General features: G+C 45.4%; 2 protein-coding genes across 6 annotated transcripts; one reads left to right on the plus strand and one right to left on the minus strand.

Moving 5' to 3' along the window:
• The first annotated feature begins 340 nt into the window (after positions 1-340).
• Positions 341-13,412, plus strand: LOC148321641 (myocyte-specific enhancer factor 2D homolog). Of its 5 annotated transcripts, none has more exons than XM_088318541.1 (13): positions 341-528; positions 3,131-3,438; positions 3,909-4,112; positions 4,766-4,903; positions 4,981-5,197; positions 5,819-5,875; positions 5,943-6,127; positions 6,384-6,413; positions 7,326-7,455; positions 7,543-7,726; positions 7,980-8,048; positions 8,553-8,603; positions 9,658-13,412. In XM_088318541.1, exons 2-13 carry the CDS (start codon positions 3,385-3,387, stop codon positions 10,070-10,072), a joined length of 1,734 nt encoding a protein of 577 aa, XP_088174667.1. In that variant the 5' UTR covers positions 341-528; positions 3,131-3,384; the 3' UTR covers positions 10,073-13,412. The 5 variants fall into 5 exon arrangements, with proteins under 5 accessions (XP_088174667.1, XP_088174670.1, XP_088174668.1 ...); XM_088318544.1 differs by having other exon boundaries at positions 5,029-5,197; XM_088318542.1 differs by lacking the exon at positions 6,384-6,413.
• Positions 12,006-16,542, minus strand: LOC148321642 (transmembrane protein 79-like). The gene is made up of 5 exons (XM_088318547.1): positions 16,376-16,542; positions 14,940-15,656; positions 14,639-14,833; positions 14,258-14,480; positions 12,006-13,969 (listed from the first exon to the last, which is right to left on the minus strand). The coding sequence occupies exons 2-5, from the start codon at positions 15,532-15,534 to the stop codon at positions 13,777-13,779; spliced, it is 1,206 nt and encodes a 401-aa protein (XP_088174673.1). The 5' UTR covers positions 15,535-15,656; positions 16,376-16,542; the 3' UTR covers positions 12,006-13,776.
• Between the last annotated feature and the right edge of the window lie 1,755 nt (positions 16,543-18,297).

An 18,297-nucleotide genomic window follows, 5' to 3' on the forward strand; every position in this document is an offset into this window, starting at 1 on the left:
ACGATATAGGCAACAAAAACACCGTTTAGTCCTTTTCCGACAGTGAATTAGCGCCATGAGGAGACGTGTAGACACAAATGAGCTAGCGGGCTCCGGCATAGCGGCTCTCTTCTCCACTGACATTTTTGCCCACATGCAAAAATCATGCAAAAGGTAAATACTGTGGCGGAGGGATACAAACACCATGGCACAACATGGCCGTCATCTCCGTCATGTCCTCTCCTGTGGGACCGGCCCGCTCTACACAGTGTACGCCTATTGGTCGAGGCGCAGCTTTCCTCGGCCTCTCATTGGCCCGCGCAAGCGTCCATCAAAATCTGATTTCAATGACGTCTATCATACGCTGGTTTCACTGTATCGCCTTGGTGGACAGTATAGTTACTTAAAACATGAAATGGAATAAAATGTCGCGGATTCTTCCACAAGCAGGCGTCACGCGAGTGTAGTTTAATCGATGGTTATTCACTGAGAAGTATTTCGTCCTGGCAGACGTATCTTGCGTGGGCTTTTAATCGGCAATATTTCTGGGTAAGTGGAGTGATACATTTCCTTCCTGCGTCTTCCCCCCCACCGTTGCACCGGAGTGCCGCCGTTCGCTTTGCTTATTTAAATCTCCTTAAATGCTTAGCGACGCCGTATCGCTTTATGGTTTACGCTTGTTTTATCGAACGAAAGTTGCCGTCATGTAAAGTAGTGCGTTCCTACCGTGCTATTAGGGAAGGTAATGGCTGTCGATCGTAGCTGGTTACGAGCGATTGTCTAATGGCCTCGATTCCAGTGGACTCTCGCGTCAGCGTCATGTTTTCATTTATAATTTTTGTTTTGGTTTTTCCCCACGGTTCAAGCTAGCTAAAAATGTCTTCAAACGACACTGTGCTACCTCTCTTGCGTCAGTGGGCCTACCTGCCTTCCATCTGTCAAAGGACACCGCGACGTAGTCCCGATATAAATGCTATGTGGACCACCATGGAGATGTCTGCACTAAAGTGAGGAAAGAGCATTAATATAAATCTATCGTCTGTCAGCAGACTGCACATTTGAAGGCAATTTTGGTTCAAAAGCTCATCTCGATGCATTGTTGTCCTTGAGGCTTCACTGGTTGGTGTGTTGGTGGTGTGTGTGTGTGTGTGGGGGGGGGGGGGGTGATCTTAATATTTGCTTGCATTGGTTTGAGTTTGACTTGAAGAGATTCTGTTTTTTAATGTAGCTCAAATTATCCCTCCAACCATTTTCTATGACGCTTATTCTCATTAGGGCTGGAGACATTTGCAACTGGCAAACTTTGGGAGTGAGGTGAGGTACACCCAGGATTGGTCGTCTGCCAGTTCCACGACGCGTAAAGAAAAACAACCATTCATGTGCGCTTTTACACTGATGGACACTTTCAAATCTTAAGTGAACCTAACATGGATGTTTTGAGAAACACAAAGCAAAACAGGAAGGCTCACATCTGCACCTCTGAACTGTGAGGCAGATGTTCTAATCACTCATCCCGCAGTGTTGCGGATCATTTAACTGTAATTCAATTCTGAAATGAGCTCAAAATGTCAAGACATGTAGTACCACCCCCCCCCCCCCAAAAAAAAAGAAAAACAAAAAAAAACAACATCACATCGCCCCCTATAGGCTAAGAGTTTGGGTCGGGTTGAATTTGCTGTGATCTGATTAAACATTTAGCAAGTGTCTTTGATCCAGTTTGAGTTTACAGTTGAACCTACAAGGTAGAACAAATCTTTTGAGGCGTCTGCTCACTCGGGTGTGCTTTTTGTGATGCCGCCACAGATGGGTACGTTGTGACAACCATGGTTGCTCACGGAATGGATCGTGTTCCATTTATGAGATTCCACTGTCTGTCCATGTTTGTTGTACAGACACAAAGTCCCCTCGGAGAAGTGTAGTAATGTTCTTCATCCGACGCATTGATTTTAAAATAGTGTTTATTTGGCTGCGGGCACACATTTGATGTGACTTTTTAAGTGTGTTTGACAAAATCCCTCCTGGCCTTTATGTAGATGTGAAGGTTACGCAAAGAGGTATTGCAACAAATAAACATGAGTCAGTGCAGAAGTGGAAATAATTGCTCTGTAAGTGTGTGTGTGTGTGTGTGTGCTTTTTGCTTTTCCACATCTCATTGGCTAGTGTGTAATCCACTTAAAGGTCAGTGGCACTAATGAGCGCACTCCACAACAGACAGATGAAGACCCTCGGCATGATTGCGTCCCCCCCCCTTCATCAGGCTCGCTTGAGCATCACTTGGCTGATTTAACCAATTTGATCTCGCTGTAATAAACCAAATGACTAGCCCCCCCCCCCCCCCCCCCCGCTGCCCCACAACACCCCTTTTTAAAATAACAAGTTAGCCATTGTGCTCAGTTTGTCTTTTTCGCCCCCTTCCGATTGTCCGGCGAGATGAGTTTGGTTTTGGACAAATTGACCTTGTTCTGGTCCAACCAGTACTTCGGGCCGATTCTAATAGAGCCGTCAGCGCCTTGAGGGGAATTGTGGTGCGGTTTGGCGGTGGCGGTGGCGTAGCGTTATTGCATAAACGTGTCAATTGCGCCCATTAATGAGGGTGCTCAGAAGCCGCGCAGGGCCTGAGTCATTCCAATCAAAGATCATATTTTCTATTCTATTGCAAGAAGAGGGATGTCGTTGTGTGGCCTTACGCGAACACATCTAAACCCCCTCGGGAATCATGTTCCTCCAGGATGATCACAGAAGGAACGCGATGTTCTTCGGATAATCGCTCACAATAGACGTCGTTTTAAAGCCTCCCCGCTTAACGAACTTCGTCAACATCGCGGGGGACAATGGACAGGTTTGTCAGTGCCTCGTGTTTAGGAGTGTTGTGCAAAAAAACAAACATCCCAGGAGAATCACGCTCATTGGTCAAGTATGGTGGACGTTTTAAAGCCGGCAACCACAACTTTTTCACCCCCCCCTCCCCAAAAAAAAAAACGGAGGAAATGATTGACTTGAGTAATTCAATTTCAAAAAAGGCCAAATCAAATTTGGGATAGTTTCACACAAAACGAGGAAGACAAAGTGTAGTGTTCTGCAATTGTACATTTGTGTGTTCTGATGCATGAGACGTGAAATGTTTGACAGCGATTTCCTTCTTTTCCCGCAGGTGAGGTGCGACACCCTCCTCCATCGGCAGCCATTTGATTTCAGCGGTTTTCCTCCGCCCGTCGCTTCAACTTTAACCCGGCCAGAGAAATGTGCCAGCGCCGTCGCGGCTCTTGTCCTCCGCCACCGTCCCGCACCTGATTTTTTTTTTTTCTTCGTGGCAATTAAAAAGACAAAACAAAAAGCTTGCCGGGTCGGAGAGAGCGAGCGAGAGAGAGAGAAGTTGTTCGATTAACTTGACCGCCTCTAAGCATCATGGGTCGGAAAAAGATTCAGATCCAGCGGATCACAGATGAAAGAAACAAGCAGGTAAGTGCGAATGTTTTTTTTTTCCTGCCCTCCCTCACTAATTCTTGGCCTCGGTAACGCAATGCTGAGCTTCAAGTGAACTTTTAAAGCTCAACTGAGTTGCCTTCTGCTGCTGCTGCTGGTGGCGCTTGTTGTGGGGGTTCCAGTTTCAAGCCAGTTGCTTGCAGCTGAATGCTCCGCATGTTTGACACCCTTGCACTTGCGCGAGCAGCTGTTGTGAAGTTGAAACGAAACACGCAGTTCAACCGCAGAGTTTTTAGCTTGCAAGAACTACTTTCCTACAAGCAAACCTTGAGCAAAACATTTTGACTTGTCAGGCCTCAATGTGTTATTAGAATGTTTGGTTTTCTTCCTGGCTCAAATTGACGTAAAGGTGGTTTCATAATGATCATTTTCACACATGCACGTAGTAAGTCGCGCCCTCGGTAACGCAACATTTTTCCGTGCTTTTTATGTCGCGCCGTTCGCAGGTGACGTTCACCAAGCGCAAGTTTGGCCTGATGAAGAAGGCGTACGAGCTGAGCGTGCTGTGTGACTGCGAGATCGCCCTGATCATTTTCAACCACGCCAACAAGCTCTTCCAGTACGCCAGCACCGACATGGACAAGGTTCTGCTCAAGTACACCGAGTACAACGAGCCGCACGAGAGCCGCACCAACGCCGACATCATCGAGGTAAGTCAATCGGATGGATGTTCGAGACTCCTTTATTTTTTTTTATGCTCTATTTGCGTCTGCCATATTTACACAATTTAAAATATCTTCGTTTGATGTATCTTAATTCATATTGTAGCATCGTTAAACTGTATTTAATTGTCTTCACATCTTTTGCAGGTGTGCATCGTATGTATTCTTGTGTGCACCAAAATATTTTCTTCATGTGTAACACACCTCCAAGGCAATGTAGTCGCATCATATTTCATGTATTTTAAGTGCTATATTTACGAGGGGAAGATAATTATTGGCCAGGCCAATAAACAGAACCGATATTTGGCATTTTGATGAATATCGGCAGCTTTTTAAAAATGTTCATGACGAGCGATCAAATTAAAAACTGTATTAGTTTAATTTTTTGGTACGTACAGATTACACTTGAGTTCCCTGAACTTTTCGTTAGAATTTGAAAACAAAAGATGTCGAATGTCTAAGATTGGAAAAAAAAAAAAAATTGACATTCTTCAAATCTGCAAAGTTGTTCAAAACATGTTGAAAGGTATTTGAACAAAGTTGTCCTTTTTACTGCACATGAGGAGCCTTGACTACTAATCTCTCTAGTCTCAGCGCTGAAAAACAAACAAAACAAAAAACGTCCGTTTGTTTGTGTGTAGACTTTACGAAAGAAAGGCTTCAACGGTTGTGACAGTCCGGAGCCCGATGGCGAAGACTCCATCGATCAGAGTCTCCTAAATGACGACAAGTTTCGGAAGACCACCGAGGACCTGGATGTTCTCTACAAGCGCTACGGCGTGAGTGTGAAATCCGTCGCGTCTTCTGGTTAGAAAGCGGCGCGCATCACACCCGTTTGTCGTGTGAAACCTCGCAGCAGTCGACGGCTCCACCGCAGACTTTCTCCATGCCCGTCACCGTGCAGGCGTCCAATCCCAGCCCGCTGCAGTTCAGCAACCCTGGCAACGCGCTGGTAACGACCTCCTACGTGACGGCGTCGTCGCTCGCCGACACCCACCTCCTGTCGCCACAGCAACCGGCCCCTCCAAGGAACACCGTGTCTCCCGGGTTGCCACAGCGACCAGCCAGCGCAGGTGAGACATTCTGCCGAGGTCGGCGAGTGGCACGCGTCAGCAGAAAGGAGCGCTATAAAGTTTGACGGAAAGCATTTCACTTTCCGTTATGTCCTCTGAGGGCCGTGCCAAAAATCTGATGCAACTATCAAGGTGTCCATGTTGATTCCTTTTATGCGAACGGGCAAGGCAACATGTTGATGGATGCCTGTGGCTTTTCTGCAAGCCAGTCAGCGAAGCGAGGTCCCGAGAATTATATATAAAAAAAAAAAAAACGAATTTTTTGGTTTGGTTATCACGTATATCGTCATTATTGATTCGACTCGATGAAGTCGTCGTTTGAATTACAAGCTGAAAACACAAAAAATGACCGCACTCCAGAGATTGGGTGAGTTTTATGACGAGTCATCAGACTTCACTTGCATGCAATTATGAAATTGCACTTTTTTTTTTTTTTTTTTTTACAGTTGGTAGCAATCGGAAAATGTTTCATCTTTGAAGTACCGTACACCTGAAAATTGTACAAAATCAGCAAAATATCCGACTGGCTCTTTCTGGCTTTTGTCGCGTTTTTTTTTTTTTTTTTTTAATGGATCGAGATTGCGTGCTCATCAGATACCGACTATTCATTGAATTCAACAGGCGCTCTTCTGGGAGGTGATCTGAATAATTCAAATGGAGGATGTCCAAGTCCAGTTCGTAAGTACTTTATTTGCATCGTCTTCATTAGTCGTGTTAGCTCGGCCTTATTGATCTCTTTGCACAGCTAACGGCTACACCAGCGCCAGGGCCTCTCCGGGCCTCCTCGCCGTGTCCAACGGCAGCAGCCTGGCTAAGGTGGCCCCGGCCAAGTCGCCGCCGCCGCCGCCCGCCAGCCCCCAGATGGTCAGCAGCCGCAAACCAGACCTCCGCGTCATCACCTCGCAGGGCGGGAAGAGTCTCATGCAGATGGTGAGCTGCTGAGGCCTTTTACGTTCTTGTCGCCTTGTTTGGTTTCTAGCGGCATTGGCAGTCAGGCAGCATTCTTGCAGGTGTTGCCAGTGAGCAGATTTTGTGCTTTTATGAGCGTCTTCACACAAACTGTGACAAACGCGAAATTTCCCTCTCGCTTGTACCGCGTCGTTCAATGCAGCCACGCCCACGACTGCTCTCTCCTTTTTGTGACTTCTTTCAAACGTGTAACCTTCTATGTTACCACCCTTTGCAGACAGAGGAGGAGCTGGAGTTGGTAAACGAGGTGAATGTCCGCATCTTAGCATGGTCGCAATCGAAAAGAAGACACTCATTGGTTTTGTTTGGTTGCATTTCTTTTTTTTATTTTTCTTCACCGGCATTTCTCGGGATGTGACTGCATGCGGTTCGGGCCTCATGATCATGTTGTTCTTTCGCCCCTGCATCATGATCTTCATGATGCAGGACAGTTTACCAAAAGGAACTAAGTACAGTGAACCCTCACCAAGACCGACATTGAACAGGAAGAAATTGAGAGCACACAAAATGTGAAGTTGATCCCAAAACACTTAACTCAACTCACCGCCTACAATATCCGGAAAATGATTTGATGCGCCAGCGTTTTCAAATCCGAATTCCAATCACAATGTTTCTGACTCAGTTGCAACTAAATGTTCTCTTTTTTTTTTTAAGGCCTCCTGTACATCGCCAGTAATCTCTTTACTGCATTTGCGAAATGCTCCGCTGTTAACTTCCTCCAACGGCAATAGCGAGAAGTTTTCCTCCCCGCTTCCTCCAAGGAGCCGAGCTTTCCTGTCCAACTTCCATTGGAATCTTCCATTCATGCTGTTGTTCGCCGATTAACCGGCTAACAGCTGATTGAGAACACTCGTGTCGCCTCTGCTAACATTGTGCAATAGGAGTGAGCCGTTTAGTGTGCAAATAAATGAAAAAAAAAAAAAAAAAAAGTCATTAGCGAATCGGTGAGGGTTTACTGCACTGTTTTCATCAAACGGGGAAGCGCCGCATGGCATGATCCTTGTTCGCCGACAAGTTGACACCCATCTTCATCGTATAGAACAAAGACGAATCCTTCCACTGTGTCTGGTGTCACTGCAAGCATGTCAGATCCTTTACAAATGTGAAAGTCACCACATGTAACCGCTCGTTTTTTTTTTTTTTCCCTCCTCTCCGACAGAACGCCCAGCGGCTGGCAGTTGGCGCCCAAGTGGCCCAGACTCTCACCACGCCTGTGGTGTCAGTGGCCACGCCCAGCCTCCTGGCGCAGGGGGTGTCTTTCTCCGCCATGCCTACGGCGTACAACACAGGTGAGGCGCAGAAAAAAAAAATCTATAAAAAGTTTCAAAGATTTGCCCCCCCCTCATTTTTATTTTTTTTTACATTTATTTTTGCAGAGTACCAGCTGACAAGCGCCGACATTACCGCGCTTCACGCCTTGGCGTCTCCCGGCGGCTTGCTGCCCACCAGCGTGGCGACGTGGCAGCAGCAGCAGCCCATTGTCTCGCAGCAACCGCAACCGCAGCAGCAGCAACAAACGCAACAACAGCAAATCAATCTGGCGTCGCTCAGCAACTTGGTGTAAGTCCTTTCAGCTTTTCCCTCTCATCCCGCCCGCGTGCCGTTCAGACGACACATTTCTATGCAAGCATTTCACCGTTCTTCCCGAGCATTTCACCATCCACGCGGTAGAAAGAACATTTCCGGCCTGCGCTTATTCCTCTCGATGCAAATAAGAGTAACGACCCCCCCGACCCCCACCCTGGTCGGGTCGCAGATGTTAGTGTGAACGAGAGGTCCTTGAAGTGTACTCTGTGCTCTTTTCGCCATGCAGCATGTGGGGCGTGGACAAACAGAGCAGCGAGCTGTCTAGCCAGGTGTCCAGTCTGGCCGCCAATCTGAGGTGAACGGCTACCACAAAACTGCGTGCGAGCGAGCGTGAACGTGTGGAGAGCATGTGTATAGGACTGCGTGTCCAGTTTTGTTGTCTTTTGTCTGTAGGAAGTCTGACACTTGAGGTACACCTGAACAATCAGGAAACAAAGCCGGCTTTCGATTGTGCAGGTGTACTTAATGTTGTGGCCGGTAAAGGACTTGCAATGTTCGTCGCTAAAGAACCGCACACAATTTGTCACCAAGGGTGTGTGTCGCGTTTGTCTCCGTCAGGCTGTTAGTGTTTTTGTCTTTGATGCTGCACATTTTGCAGGAAGGAACTCAGTGCGTCTTTGTGGTCCCTTTGAATGTTCTAGTGTCAAGTGTCGTATTAAGAAGAGCACAGAACAGTTTGTGTTATTTCAGATGACATCATTGAGGTTATTGCGGTTGTTGATCAATGCTCAATTATGTCCGGGGTCACCGTTTTTTGGGCTTTTTGGGAAGCGCCAACCTTTTGTTCTCTTCCCTACAGTCTGGGCTCTCCGTCCAACTTGCTCTTGGGTAGAGATGAGTGGTTGGGCCGGTACTGTATCCCACTTCCTTTTCCTCCCGCCCCCGTTTTGTCTTCGTGTGCGCTTTTTGGCTGAAGCACCCCTTCCTCGCACCCGCCTTCCTCTTTCGCATGTGCGTGCGTGTGCACACGCGTGTTTGTGTGTACGTGTCACGTCACGCTTTCCAGGGCTGTCATGTCGTTTGTTCTGGAAGTGAATTCCCAATAATCACGTCAGCCATTTTGCATTGCAGGCTCCCAAACAAAACGTTTTACGCCTGATGTTTTAACCATAACATTTTGATTTCAACCGTCATGAGCCCGATAATCAGTACAAGTGGGATTCCACTTCTTTCACTGGAATATGGGTATTCCGTTCCTACAACGGCAACCTCCGGTAGACTCATCACTCAGCTACAAACTTGACCAAGCTAACACACCCGACTTGTTTGGTGTAGGTGGCTTCACTAGAAAGACGATTTGAGCATGTGTCACTCTTTTATACTGCTAGCGGATTTAATTTGGGTCATTTGGAGCGAGGACAATAATAAACCACAAAAGTGGTATAGGTGGTCATAGTCGCAATAATTTGATGCAGTGAGGTACGCAAGTACAGCGGAACCTCTTTGAAGGTCCAACACGATCTACTATGCGACGCTGGTGGACTTTTCTCACTGGACATCGACAGAAAAATCTGTTCTAATTTTTCTCTGTAAATACTTTTTAAAAAAGTAATCACTGGAAAACGTAAAATCGAAACCCGAGTTCAATTTAGTGTTGAATGACTTGTTGAATTGTCGACTTAATCGATGTTTCACTGTAGCACTAAACGCATGTAAATGTCCCGATTGTCTTTTAGCTTAGCATGCTAGCATTAGCGTCTTTGGTTTGTTGCGATGTTCTGGCAAAGAATCCAAACTGTTGCGCTTTCACTTCCGGAACCTTCCTGTTTGTGCGTACGCCACAGGGTCCCTGAATGCATCACAGGCTTGTTGAAAATGGCTTGTCTTTGTTTTTCGCCGTCAACGTGATTTTGATTCCGTTGGTGTCGTCTTGTTTAACGTGTCGTCGTTACTCTTTGGGTCAGGCCCGTGGCGCACATACCTCAAGGCGCCATGTTGACGGTCAACACCAGCAGCGGCGTCAGCATCAAGTCTGAGCCGGTGTCGCCGGGCCGGGACCGCAGCACCCCTTGCCCTCCGCCGGCCCCGCCGCCTCCACCTCCGTCCTCTGGTCCCGCCCTGACGGCGCCGCCCCAGTACCCGGGTTCACTCCTGTGCCTGGAGCCGCCCACGGGACGCTCGCCCGCCGACAGTGTCAGCAGCAACGCCAGCTCCTTCGAAGGCAGTGACCGCGAGGACACAGGTGGCGGTGGCGGTGCGATCATCAACAGCAGCACCACCACGGGGAGCGTCGGGCCTGGCCGTACTGACTTCAGCCCCTCGCCGGAGCAAGAGGGCGGCAACATCAAGAGAGTGAGATTGGACACCTGGGTGACATAAGCGGCCGCCAAGAGCACGCAGGGAGGTTCGGACGACACTTAAACACATCACGTCACGCCGTACACGCCACAGGTGAGGACGTTGCGAACGAATGCCTCTCCTTGCGCTTTTACACAAGATTTGAGCCTCAACACCAACACGTCTGCGTACGTTCTCCGCCTTCCCGGCAAAAGATGAATGGAGGCAGGTGGACTCGTGTTGGTTGTTCAAGACAACTTTCCTTTGAATCCAAAAGGCTTCTTCCCATGTTAAGTGCAGTTGAGGCTGGTAAATGAGGCGTGGCCTTGTGGCAAAACGTCTTTTCTCATGAAGCGAGCACCTGCAAATGTTGGGTCGGCGATTGTTCATTTTAGTCATCTTATTGATCACTTGGTTGTTTATTTCATCAAGGAAAAGAGGCGGGAAAAAAACGATTAGACCACACTCGTTTCTTCAGTTGGTTCATTTTTAAACGCTTGGTGCAACTAACGGTTATATTTATTTGGATAAACAGCGCCTCAATGCACGCTCCAAAAGAAAATGGGGGGAAAAAAATGTAGGTGAACAAGAGGCATTATTGCATTGCTCTATTCATCGACCGATCACGTGCAGCGCCAACAATCTCCAATTGATTTAGTCGGTGGATCGATGATGTGATTAGTCCATTTGTTGATTGAATTCCGCTATCTGTTCGTGGTCACGTGTTTGCTGGCAACATTTTGGACCAGCCACACGAAACTCTCAACCAAGCGTCTATAATCAATTAAACAACCTTACCAAAGCAATTATTGAGCTGCCAAAAAGATCCCTTCAGGTGATGAAGCCTTTTGGATTGAAAACATGTTCACCAACCGACAAGTCCAGTCGGGTCCATTCAGCTTTGACTGACGTCGTTTGTTCCTCACCTCCATTCTTCCGGTCCGCATTCAGCGGACCTCACTTCCCGCTTTCTGTGGACGCCATTTTAAACCTGTCCATTCTTCAGCAAATCCCTCCCACGCTGCACTTTTTTGTTTTCTCAGCGCAGTCCTCGGAATGCCAAACGAAAGGCGGCGCCCGCGAAACAAACAAACGCTCTTGTGGCTCTTTACGCCATGCAGACACGCTGTTGTTATTTTTCTCGGATGGTACTGGTTCTGAAGTTCCGTCGCTTTGTAGAAAACCCTCCACCAAACTTTGATGTCCTCTTTTTGCGCACGAGCTAGCCCTCCATCTTCTTTCCCCAAAGCGAACGGACGTTTTCTATATTTCTAATGCTTCCGTTAGCTTTTTGGCTTCACGCGCGTGTATGTACATATGAGTATATTTGCATAGACTTTGCTAGCTAGCCCTAAAAAAACAAAAAAAAAAAAAAAAAAAGTCCACTCGGTGGCTCTGTCCGCTATTATCCTATTATTATTATTCTAAACAAGCGTGACGTTGATATGTTTGGGTAGCGTACCCCACTTAGTGCTGCTTGGTCGTGTTGTTGTCATTTTTGCTACACACGTTGGAAAAGCAACACGCCACTCACACACAATCACTGCCCTTCACATTCGCCTCGCTTCATATCTAGATGCACATTTAGCCCTTTTTCTACGACAACCGGTCAAGTCAACAGATTGTTTGATGTCATTTTTAATAGGAATTTGTTTCGTCGCCATAATTTCAGTGTGAATGTGTGTGCACAAGTCGTTTAGGTAAAATAGAAGATGTCTACTCGGACCTTACACACTGAAGCCCCAAATAAGACCCCCGCCCCCGTAATCACGCCTACTTGTCTGCGGTCACGTGACTGTTAAGCCCGTGCGTGAACTGGCAGCAACACTTGATTTAAGAAAAAAAAAAAAAAGAAAAAAAAACTTTTTAGCAGAGCTGTAAAATGTTGAGCTCTGTAAGACTGTTATTACATTACAACACAATCCATTTTGAAATTTTTAAGAAATTGAGAAGACGCAAAAATCCTCATTAAAGATTTTTAATTTTTTTTTTTTTAGTCATGACAGAAATGTTAACTTTCACTTTAGGACAGCTCGTGAAGTCATCTTGGTTTTTATGTGCAACGTTTTGATTGGACAATCACAAAGTCACGTGATGATGTACTGGACCAGCTCTCCAAAAAAAGTTGATATTACCCCCTGAGAAAATAAATTAATCCATGTATTGCCAAAAATATATCTCAGATGAAGCGATTTTTGCCAATACAGAAAAATGTTTTACTTTTTGGTGGATAGCGCAGACGCGTTAGAAAAAAATCAAAGTTGTCCACTCAAGCGTCTCCATGCATCTCAAACTCACCAAATTTGGAGATGCATCGTTTACGAATATTTTACAATTTTATCTCAAATGCGCAATTTAAGATATATGCTTTTCATTGGAAAGTCATTTTTTTTAATTACTACATATTTGTTTTTTGCAGAGTTACACGACCTCAAAATATAAACTTGCATGACTTTCAGTGACACGCAAAAATATGACAATTATTTTGCTGTCCAATGAACGAATAGTTTTTTTTATTCCCCCTTTTTTTTCCAGAACGAAAAAATATTAGTGGATAACAATGACACGATGAAAGAAAACTATAAAAAGCATGTATCTTTAAATGAAGCATGTACAAAATGTGGCCATCGTGCATTTCTTTTTTATCGGAAATGCCAAAACATGAAGATCAGTTAACAAACGGCCAAGCGACGCCACCCCCGATTGGCTCCGTGTGCCCAAATGACAATCTATTGATATTGAATTGATGACACTTGGAGCCCTGTTACGTGTCGTGTACGATGTTCTGTTTTGGAGATTTCTTAGTGCCGGTTCAGTGCAGCGCCAAACAACTACGGAGCCTTTTAGTTTGCGAAGCTTGTCATTCTTGGAACTCTTTGTCATCGTATCACCGACATCCAAACTGGTTTCCTTTTTGTTCAAAGCAACTTGCACGATCGGACAATGCGGTATTAGCAAATGCAATAAAAGGAACGTACCAGTTAAATGCTGCAGTTTTCATCCAGATATAGAATATATTTATAAAAAAAAAAATTGGTGGAATTTGAAACATGTTTAGACGCATGGGACGCAGGTCACCGTTAATGTCACACGCAGTCAGAATGATGTAGCAAATAAAATACTAAAGATGAAATTTATAGCTAATATATTGTGTTGAGCTAGTCTGCTATGGGTTTTGATGTAAAGATGTTTTGCCGTTTTGTTTTACGATATACAGTTTGTGTATATTTTCATATACAAAAGTATGCACTGATGTTATTGAAATTCTATACCGCTTTTACAGAAAGTGTTTGTTGTACCAAAGTATCCAAGTCCCTTGAAACCTTCTCCTTATTGCGTATGTTTTATTGTATTTTATATATTAAATGACAAACGGAGTGAAGTTCAACCGTGTGCTCGTCTGTTCGGGAAGTTTTATTGAAGACGTTCAGGTCGTGCCCCCCCCCCCTAAATAACTCATTCAAACTTTCAACATAAATCAGCTGCTTATAAATAAGTAATCAACAGAAAATTCATAAATCGGAAATATTTCAACCTCATATAAAAGGACTTATTTACAATAGCTTTTCAGCTGCATAGTATTTTTTTTTTCGGACAAATTTCCAGACATTTTGAGAAGTTTTGAATGAAAGGCTTTGGCAGGAGCAGTTGTCGCTGACGATCAACGGGAACTTCATGACACTTAAATGTGAGTTTGGGTGAGAAAAAAAAATGCATTTATCAAGATTGCTTTGTTAGTGTTCCGCTCAGCCCCACCAGCGCTGCTGGGGCGGAGGGGCCGTGGTGGGCGGCTCCACGTCGAAGATGGCCTCGGGTCCCGCTGAGGATGACACGTAGTAGAGGTTGGCGGCCAGCATGACCAACATGGGGAAAAAGGACAGCCCGAAGCCCAGACCTCGGACGCTGCTGCCCAGCGACAAGCACAGCCAGTAGATCAACCTGAGGGGGGGGGGGGGGGGGCGAGTCCAACGACACTCTTATGTAAGTATGTAAACGGCAAATGGATTACACATTAACAAGCAAAGTCTGACACTGCAGAATTGACACTAAACATCTTTCTGAGTGGTTGTGATGACATGTTGAATGAACACCCAAAATGGTTAAATTAGTCAAGTGGTGTGGGTTAGCGAGTCAACGGCACCAAACCAAAGTCCGTTTTTATGTGCTGATGGTGAATCCGCTCACGTCGCCCAAGGTGGCGTCCGCCTATATTCTGTGTCTGTGTACCTTCCAAAGACAAAGATGATGGTGAGCAGCGGCACTATTTTGATGAGGTCGTGGCTGACGTAGGACGCCAGGACGGCCAGCTGCAGGAAGTAGAAGAGGAAGAGGCCCACCGATTGGCTGACGTAATGTCTGTGCAGGGACACCTTCCTGTTAGGCGCTTTGATCTGGAAGCTCGGCATCACCTCGCTGTAGCAAACCCTGGCCACACCCTGCACCATCACGCCTACCATCACGCGCGCACACAAAAAAAACGTTCATGTTTTTACATATATACAGTGGATAGAATAAGTCGACACACTTGGCATGTTTTTTTGGTGAAAATGTGATCTTTAGAATTAATCACAAGTATTTAATTTCTCACACACACTGAGGCAAAGTTACCCAGCAGTATCGGCAAGGAGGCAAAAACAGCGCAGCGCAGTGTGTAGACCACCCTGTGGGGGGCGCTGCCCATCATCGGGGAGTCGAAAGGTATGAGTGCGTACCCCCCCCACACCAGGAAGGGGAATATTAGCGCCCCTGACGCCGTCCACACGGCCAGCTTCAGCTTCTCGCTGCACAAATCGCCACAGGAGTCTAAACACAACAACACACGCTGACTACGCTGGGCCGCAATGGAACAAAAACCAAAATACTTTTTTCCCCCCTCATCATTTCTGTTTCAAGGTTGTCACATACTCACAGTCTTTGTGCTGCGATTCATTCCAGTCATCAAAAGGTGGTGCCGTTTGCGACTCCCTCGCGGTTTCCTTGTCGGGAAAGTGGCCCTCGTCCATGTCCAGTCTGCTCTCTTGAGGGACCACCTCACTGGACTGCCGCCGAACTATTTTCACGTGAGGAGTGAAACCCATGGCACCTTTCTCCGAGACCCATTGGGACTCCTCCTCTTCTTTGTGTTCTTCTTCTTCTTCATCGTCAGCCAGCGAGCCATCTCCTTTGCTGTCCCTCGGTACCACCGGAAGGTCATCCTTCCACTGGTCACCCTCGGGCATGCTCTCACGCCAGTTGGCTTTGTTCAGCCCGTTGTCGTCCTCGGCGTCGGACATGCAAACCCCTGACGAGACGCCATCGCCGTCCTCGCTCTTCTTGTCCCTGTCGCCAGGCCAAGGCAGTGTGACGTTGCTGGCTCCTGGAACCTCCTCTACCACCTCCATTTTTACTTCCTCCTCTAATTTCTCTTCTGCAATCTCGTTACTTCTCGTCGGCTGGCTTTGTGCGACCGGGCCGACTGGCAAGAGCACCGCCAGCTCCTCCTCACCAGACACTTGGGAAGACATGTTTTAGTTTTCTTCGAGGTTTTAGGGTAATAATGCAAAATTCTCAAGGAATATCAAGATGACGCTGTAAGGCCGTCAGAAACACTTCCTCCCCGTCCTCAATGGCATCGTTTAAATTTTCCCTGTGAGGAGAGAACATTTTAAAATAGATGTGATTGAAAAAAAAAAAAGATTTTTATTTTGAGATCATTCAAATTTAAATGGCTGACTTTACATTTTTATTTATACGTGTGCGCACTTGTGCAACCTGTGCATTACCCGAGTTGTTTATTTCCTCGTTAAAACCATTTAAAAATATTCATGTGAGTTATACGTCACACTATGGTGGCAAAAGTTTTTTTTTTTAATTATTCATGTTTATTTTCCAGCAGGTATGTGCAGACTTTGTATCCCCTGTAGGTGACATTGTGTGTTTAAGTCACACCTAACGCTCCTATAATATTGCTCATCATGTTGATCTGTTAAAAACAATTTACATTTTTTGTAATCTAGACGTTCTTAAAATAGTTTACTTAACGTTTAGCAGGAAATAAGTCACACCGTAGCTCCTTGGTGAGAAAGGAGGACAAAATTTAGACTTTGACCAGTGACACATTGAAAAACACCTCTGCCGGTGTAAAAGACTTCAAACACCATTAAGTTTGTTTTTGATGGAATATTTTTAGCTCGGTGTTGGAGGGACGGAGGGAGGGGCGGGGGTACTGAACCAAAACAAAACAGGCCCTGTTTAGCCGAAGGTGCTAGCTAATAAACGAGCGGAGGAATGCAAAGTTTCAACATCACAACTTGTGTGGCCCACTTTCACGCACGCAGCCGCGATACGTCCGAACGATCCACTCACCTGCTTGTTAATTCCGCTCACACACGCCGAAGTGAGTAAAATTAGGGTGGACAACGTGACAACTTTAGTGTGATCGTCACTAGCGGAAGTCAAAAAAAGTTAGCAGGACAGGTGTGGCAGGTGCACACAAGCATGCCTGCATGGCGACGTCATCGCCCGAAGCTCCTCCTTTGTGGCTCAAAATTCTGCACACAAACATTTGGGGATTTTTAAAGTGTTTTAGAAAGAAATGCGCGAAATTTGCATGCGATCATGAAATTCTAACTTGCGTATATAAATAAAATTGTATTGTATCTGTTTGGGATTTCCGGAAGTAACTTGTCACCAACAGCATCTCTCATACTGACCACGAGATGGCGACAATGGAGTGTTGTGTAATGACAGCCAGGTTGATGTGACATGGCATGTGATTCATTTTTGTTGGGGTGTGAAATTGAAGGAACAATTTCCACGGGAACCCAAAGCGGTCATTGTAGGTCACCAGGTGGCGCTAGTGTGCAAAGCGCCGTTGAAAAAGGAGATTCAGGTTGTCTTTGATTGGCGGATGTGACGTCAGGCTTGCTGGTCATTTGGAGACAGGTGTGCACGAAGGGAATTGTAAAGTGCGACAAGATGGCGACTGACCGTGTTTCCGTTTCTCAGCTAAGTGAACACACACGCAAATGTTTGTCGTTTGTTGCACGTTCTCACATTGACATTTTGATGCAAGATTTTTTAAAATCCTTACTATACATTGTCGTTTTTTTAAAGCCTTACTATACATGGTCTTTTAAAAAAAAAAAGCCTGACTATACATGCTCGTATTAAAAAAAACCTTAATATACACGTATAGTAAGGAGTTTTTTTTTTGGTCGAAAAAAAAAAGACCATGTATAGTAAGCCGTTTTTTGTCGAAAGAAAACGACCACACCCAGAATCTAAAATTTTAAATTATAATAATTTAAAAATGAATAAATGTCAGTTCTATTTTAAATTTAATTTTGACTTAATACTAAACTGATAATTTTACAACACGTCAAATATTACAATTGTTTTTTATTTTTAAGAGTTAAAAGGGACCTTGTCCCGTTTTAATTTTCAATACGTTTTTGCGCCTGTTTTTCCCCCGATAGTTCGCAGCAGGATTGATGACGTCATGACAGGAAATCCATTGCAGTTGTGTCTCCGTGGAAGGTTTTGCAAGCCTCCCGTCGACATCGTACGTCTGCTGATCGTCAGCCAGTTTCGACGCGATGATCAAGAAGTTTGACAAGAAAGACGGAAAGGCGCCCAAAAATCGTCAGTTGAAAAATGCATGGCAATGTCAGTGTGAATGCTTGCTCCTCAGATATTTTTATACTCAAAATTATTTTCCCCAAATAAAGCAGACGCAACAAACTACACTGAATCGTTCTATTGCGTGGTCGTTAATTTTAAAACAATTGACAAGTAGTGTGTATTGTATGGTCAAAACACGTCATAGATGAAATATAGTGAAGATACCAACGTTTGTCGGGCAAAAGGGAAAACACATTAAATGATGCCCTCTTGTGGTGAATCTCTGTAACTACATCCAAGTGGCGGATAACTGAGAAATATTGCATGGTCAAACACGTCATAAAAAAGAGTGTTGTACTGTAGTGGCTGTTGTCGAATGCAATAAACGGAAGGTGCTCCCAAGTCGCTCCTAAATTCTTATTATTTTTGGCGAGACCGTCGGAAGCCCCTAAACTTGGACGATATATATTTTTTTGCTTTTGGGTGGTTTATTTTTTTCTTAAACCGTGTGTTATTAATGTTTGTTGTTTGTTGACAGACTGGAAAATGTTTTTTTTTAGGCTGACGTTGCTATAACCCGGAAGTGAAAAGCCCGATGAAATGTAAACAATGAAGTGTTTGGATTGACCAGCGCGTTGCGTAAACTTTGTTTTGTGTCTTTAGAC

Source organism: Idiotropiscis lumnitzeri, chromosome 16 (genome assembly GCF_059441095.1).
Source record: "Idiotropiscis lumnitzeri isolate Australia: NSW breed Sydney's pygmy pipehorse chromosome 16, RoL_Ilum_1.0, whole genome shotgun sequence".
Classification (NCBI taxonomy): domain Eukaryota; kingdom Metazoa; phylum Chordata; class Actinopteri; order Syngnathiformes; family Syngnathidae; genus Idiotropiscis; species Idiotropiscis lumnitzeri.

What these genes read in the sequence shown, in the direction of transcription:
- LOC148321641 (XM_088318541.1), top strand. Translation starts at nt 3,385, where the DNA reads ATGGGTCGGAAAAAGATTCAGATCCAGCGGATCACAGATGAAAGAAAC. An exon ending in CCAACGCCGACATCATCGAG is followed by an intron (nt 4,113 to 4,765) that starts GTAAGTCAATCG and finishes GTTTGTGTGTAG; the next exon opens with ACTTTACGAAAGAAAGGCTT. An exon ending in AGCTGGAGTTGGTAAACGAG is followed by an intron (nt 6,414 to 7,325) that starts GTGAATGTCCGC and finishes CCTCTCCGACAG; the next exon opens with AACGCCCAGCGGCTGGCAGT.
- LOC148321642 (XM_088318547.1), bottom strand. Translation starts at nt 15,534, where the DNA reads ATGTCTTCCCAAGTGTCTGGTGAGGAGGAGCTGGCGGTGCTCTTGCCA. An exon ending in CTCCTTGCCGATACTGCTGG is followed by an intron (nt 14,481 to 14,638) that starts GTAACTTTGCCT and finishes GCGTGATGGTAG; the next exon opens with GCGTGATGGTGCAGGGTGTG. An exon ending in ATCATCTTTGTCTTTGGAAG is followed by an intron (nt 13,970 to 14,257) that starts GTACACAGACAC and finishes CCCCCCCCTCAG; the next exon opens with GTTGATCTACTGGCTGTGCT.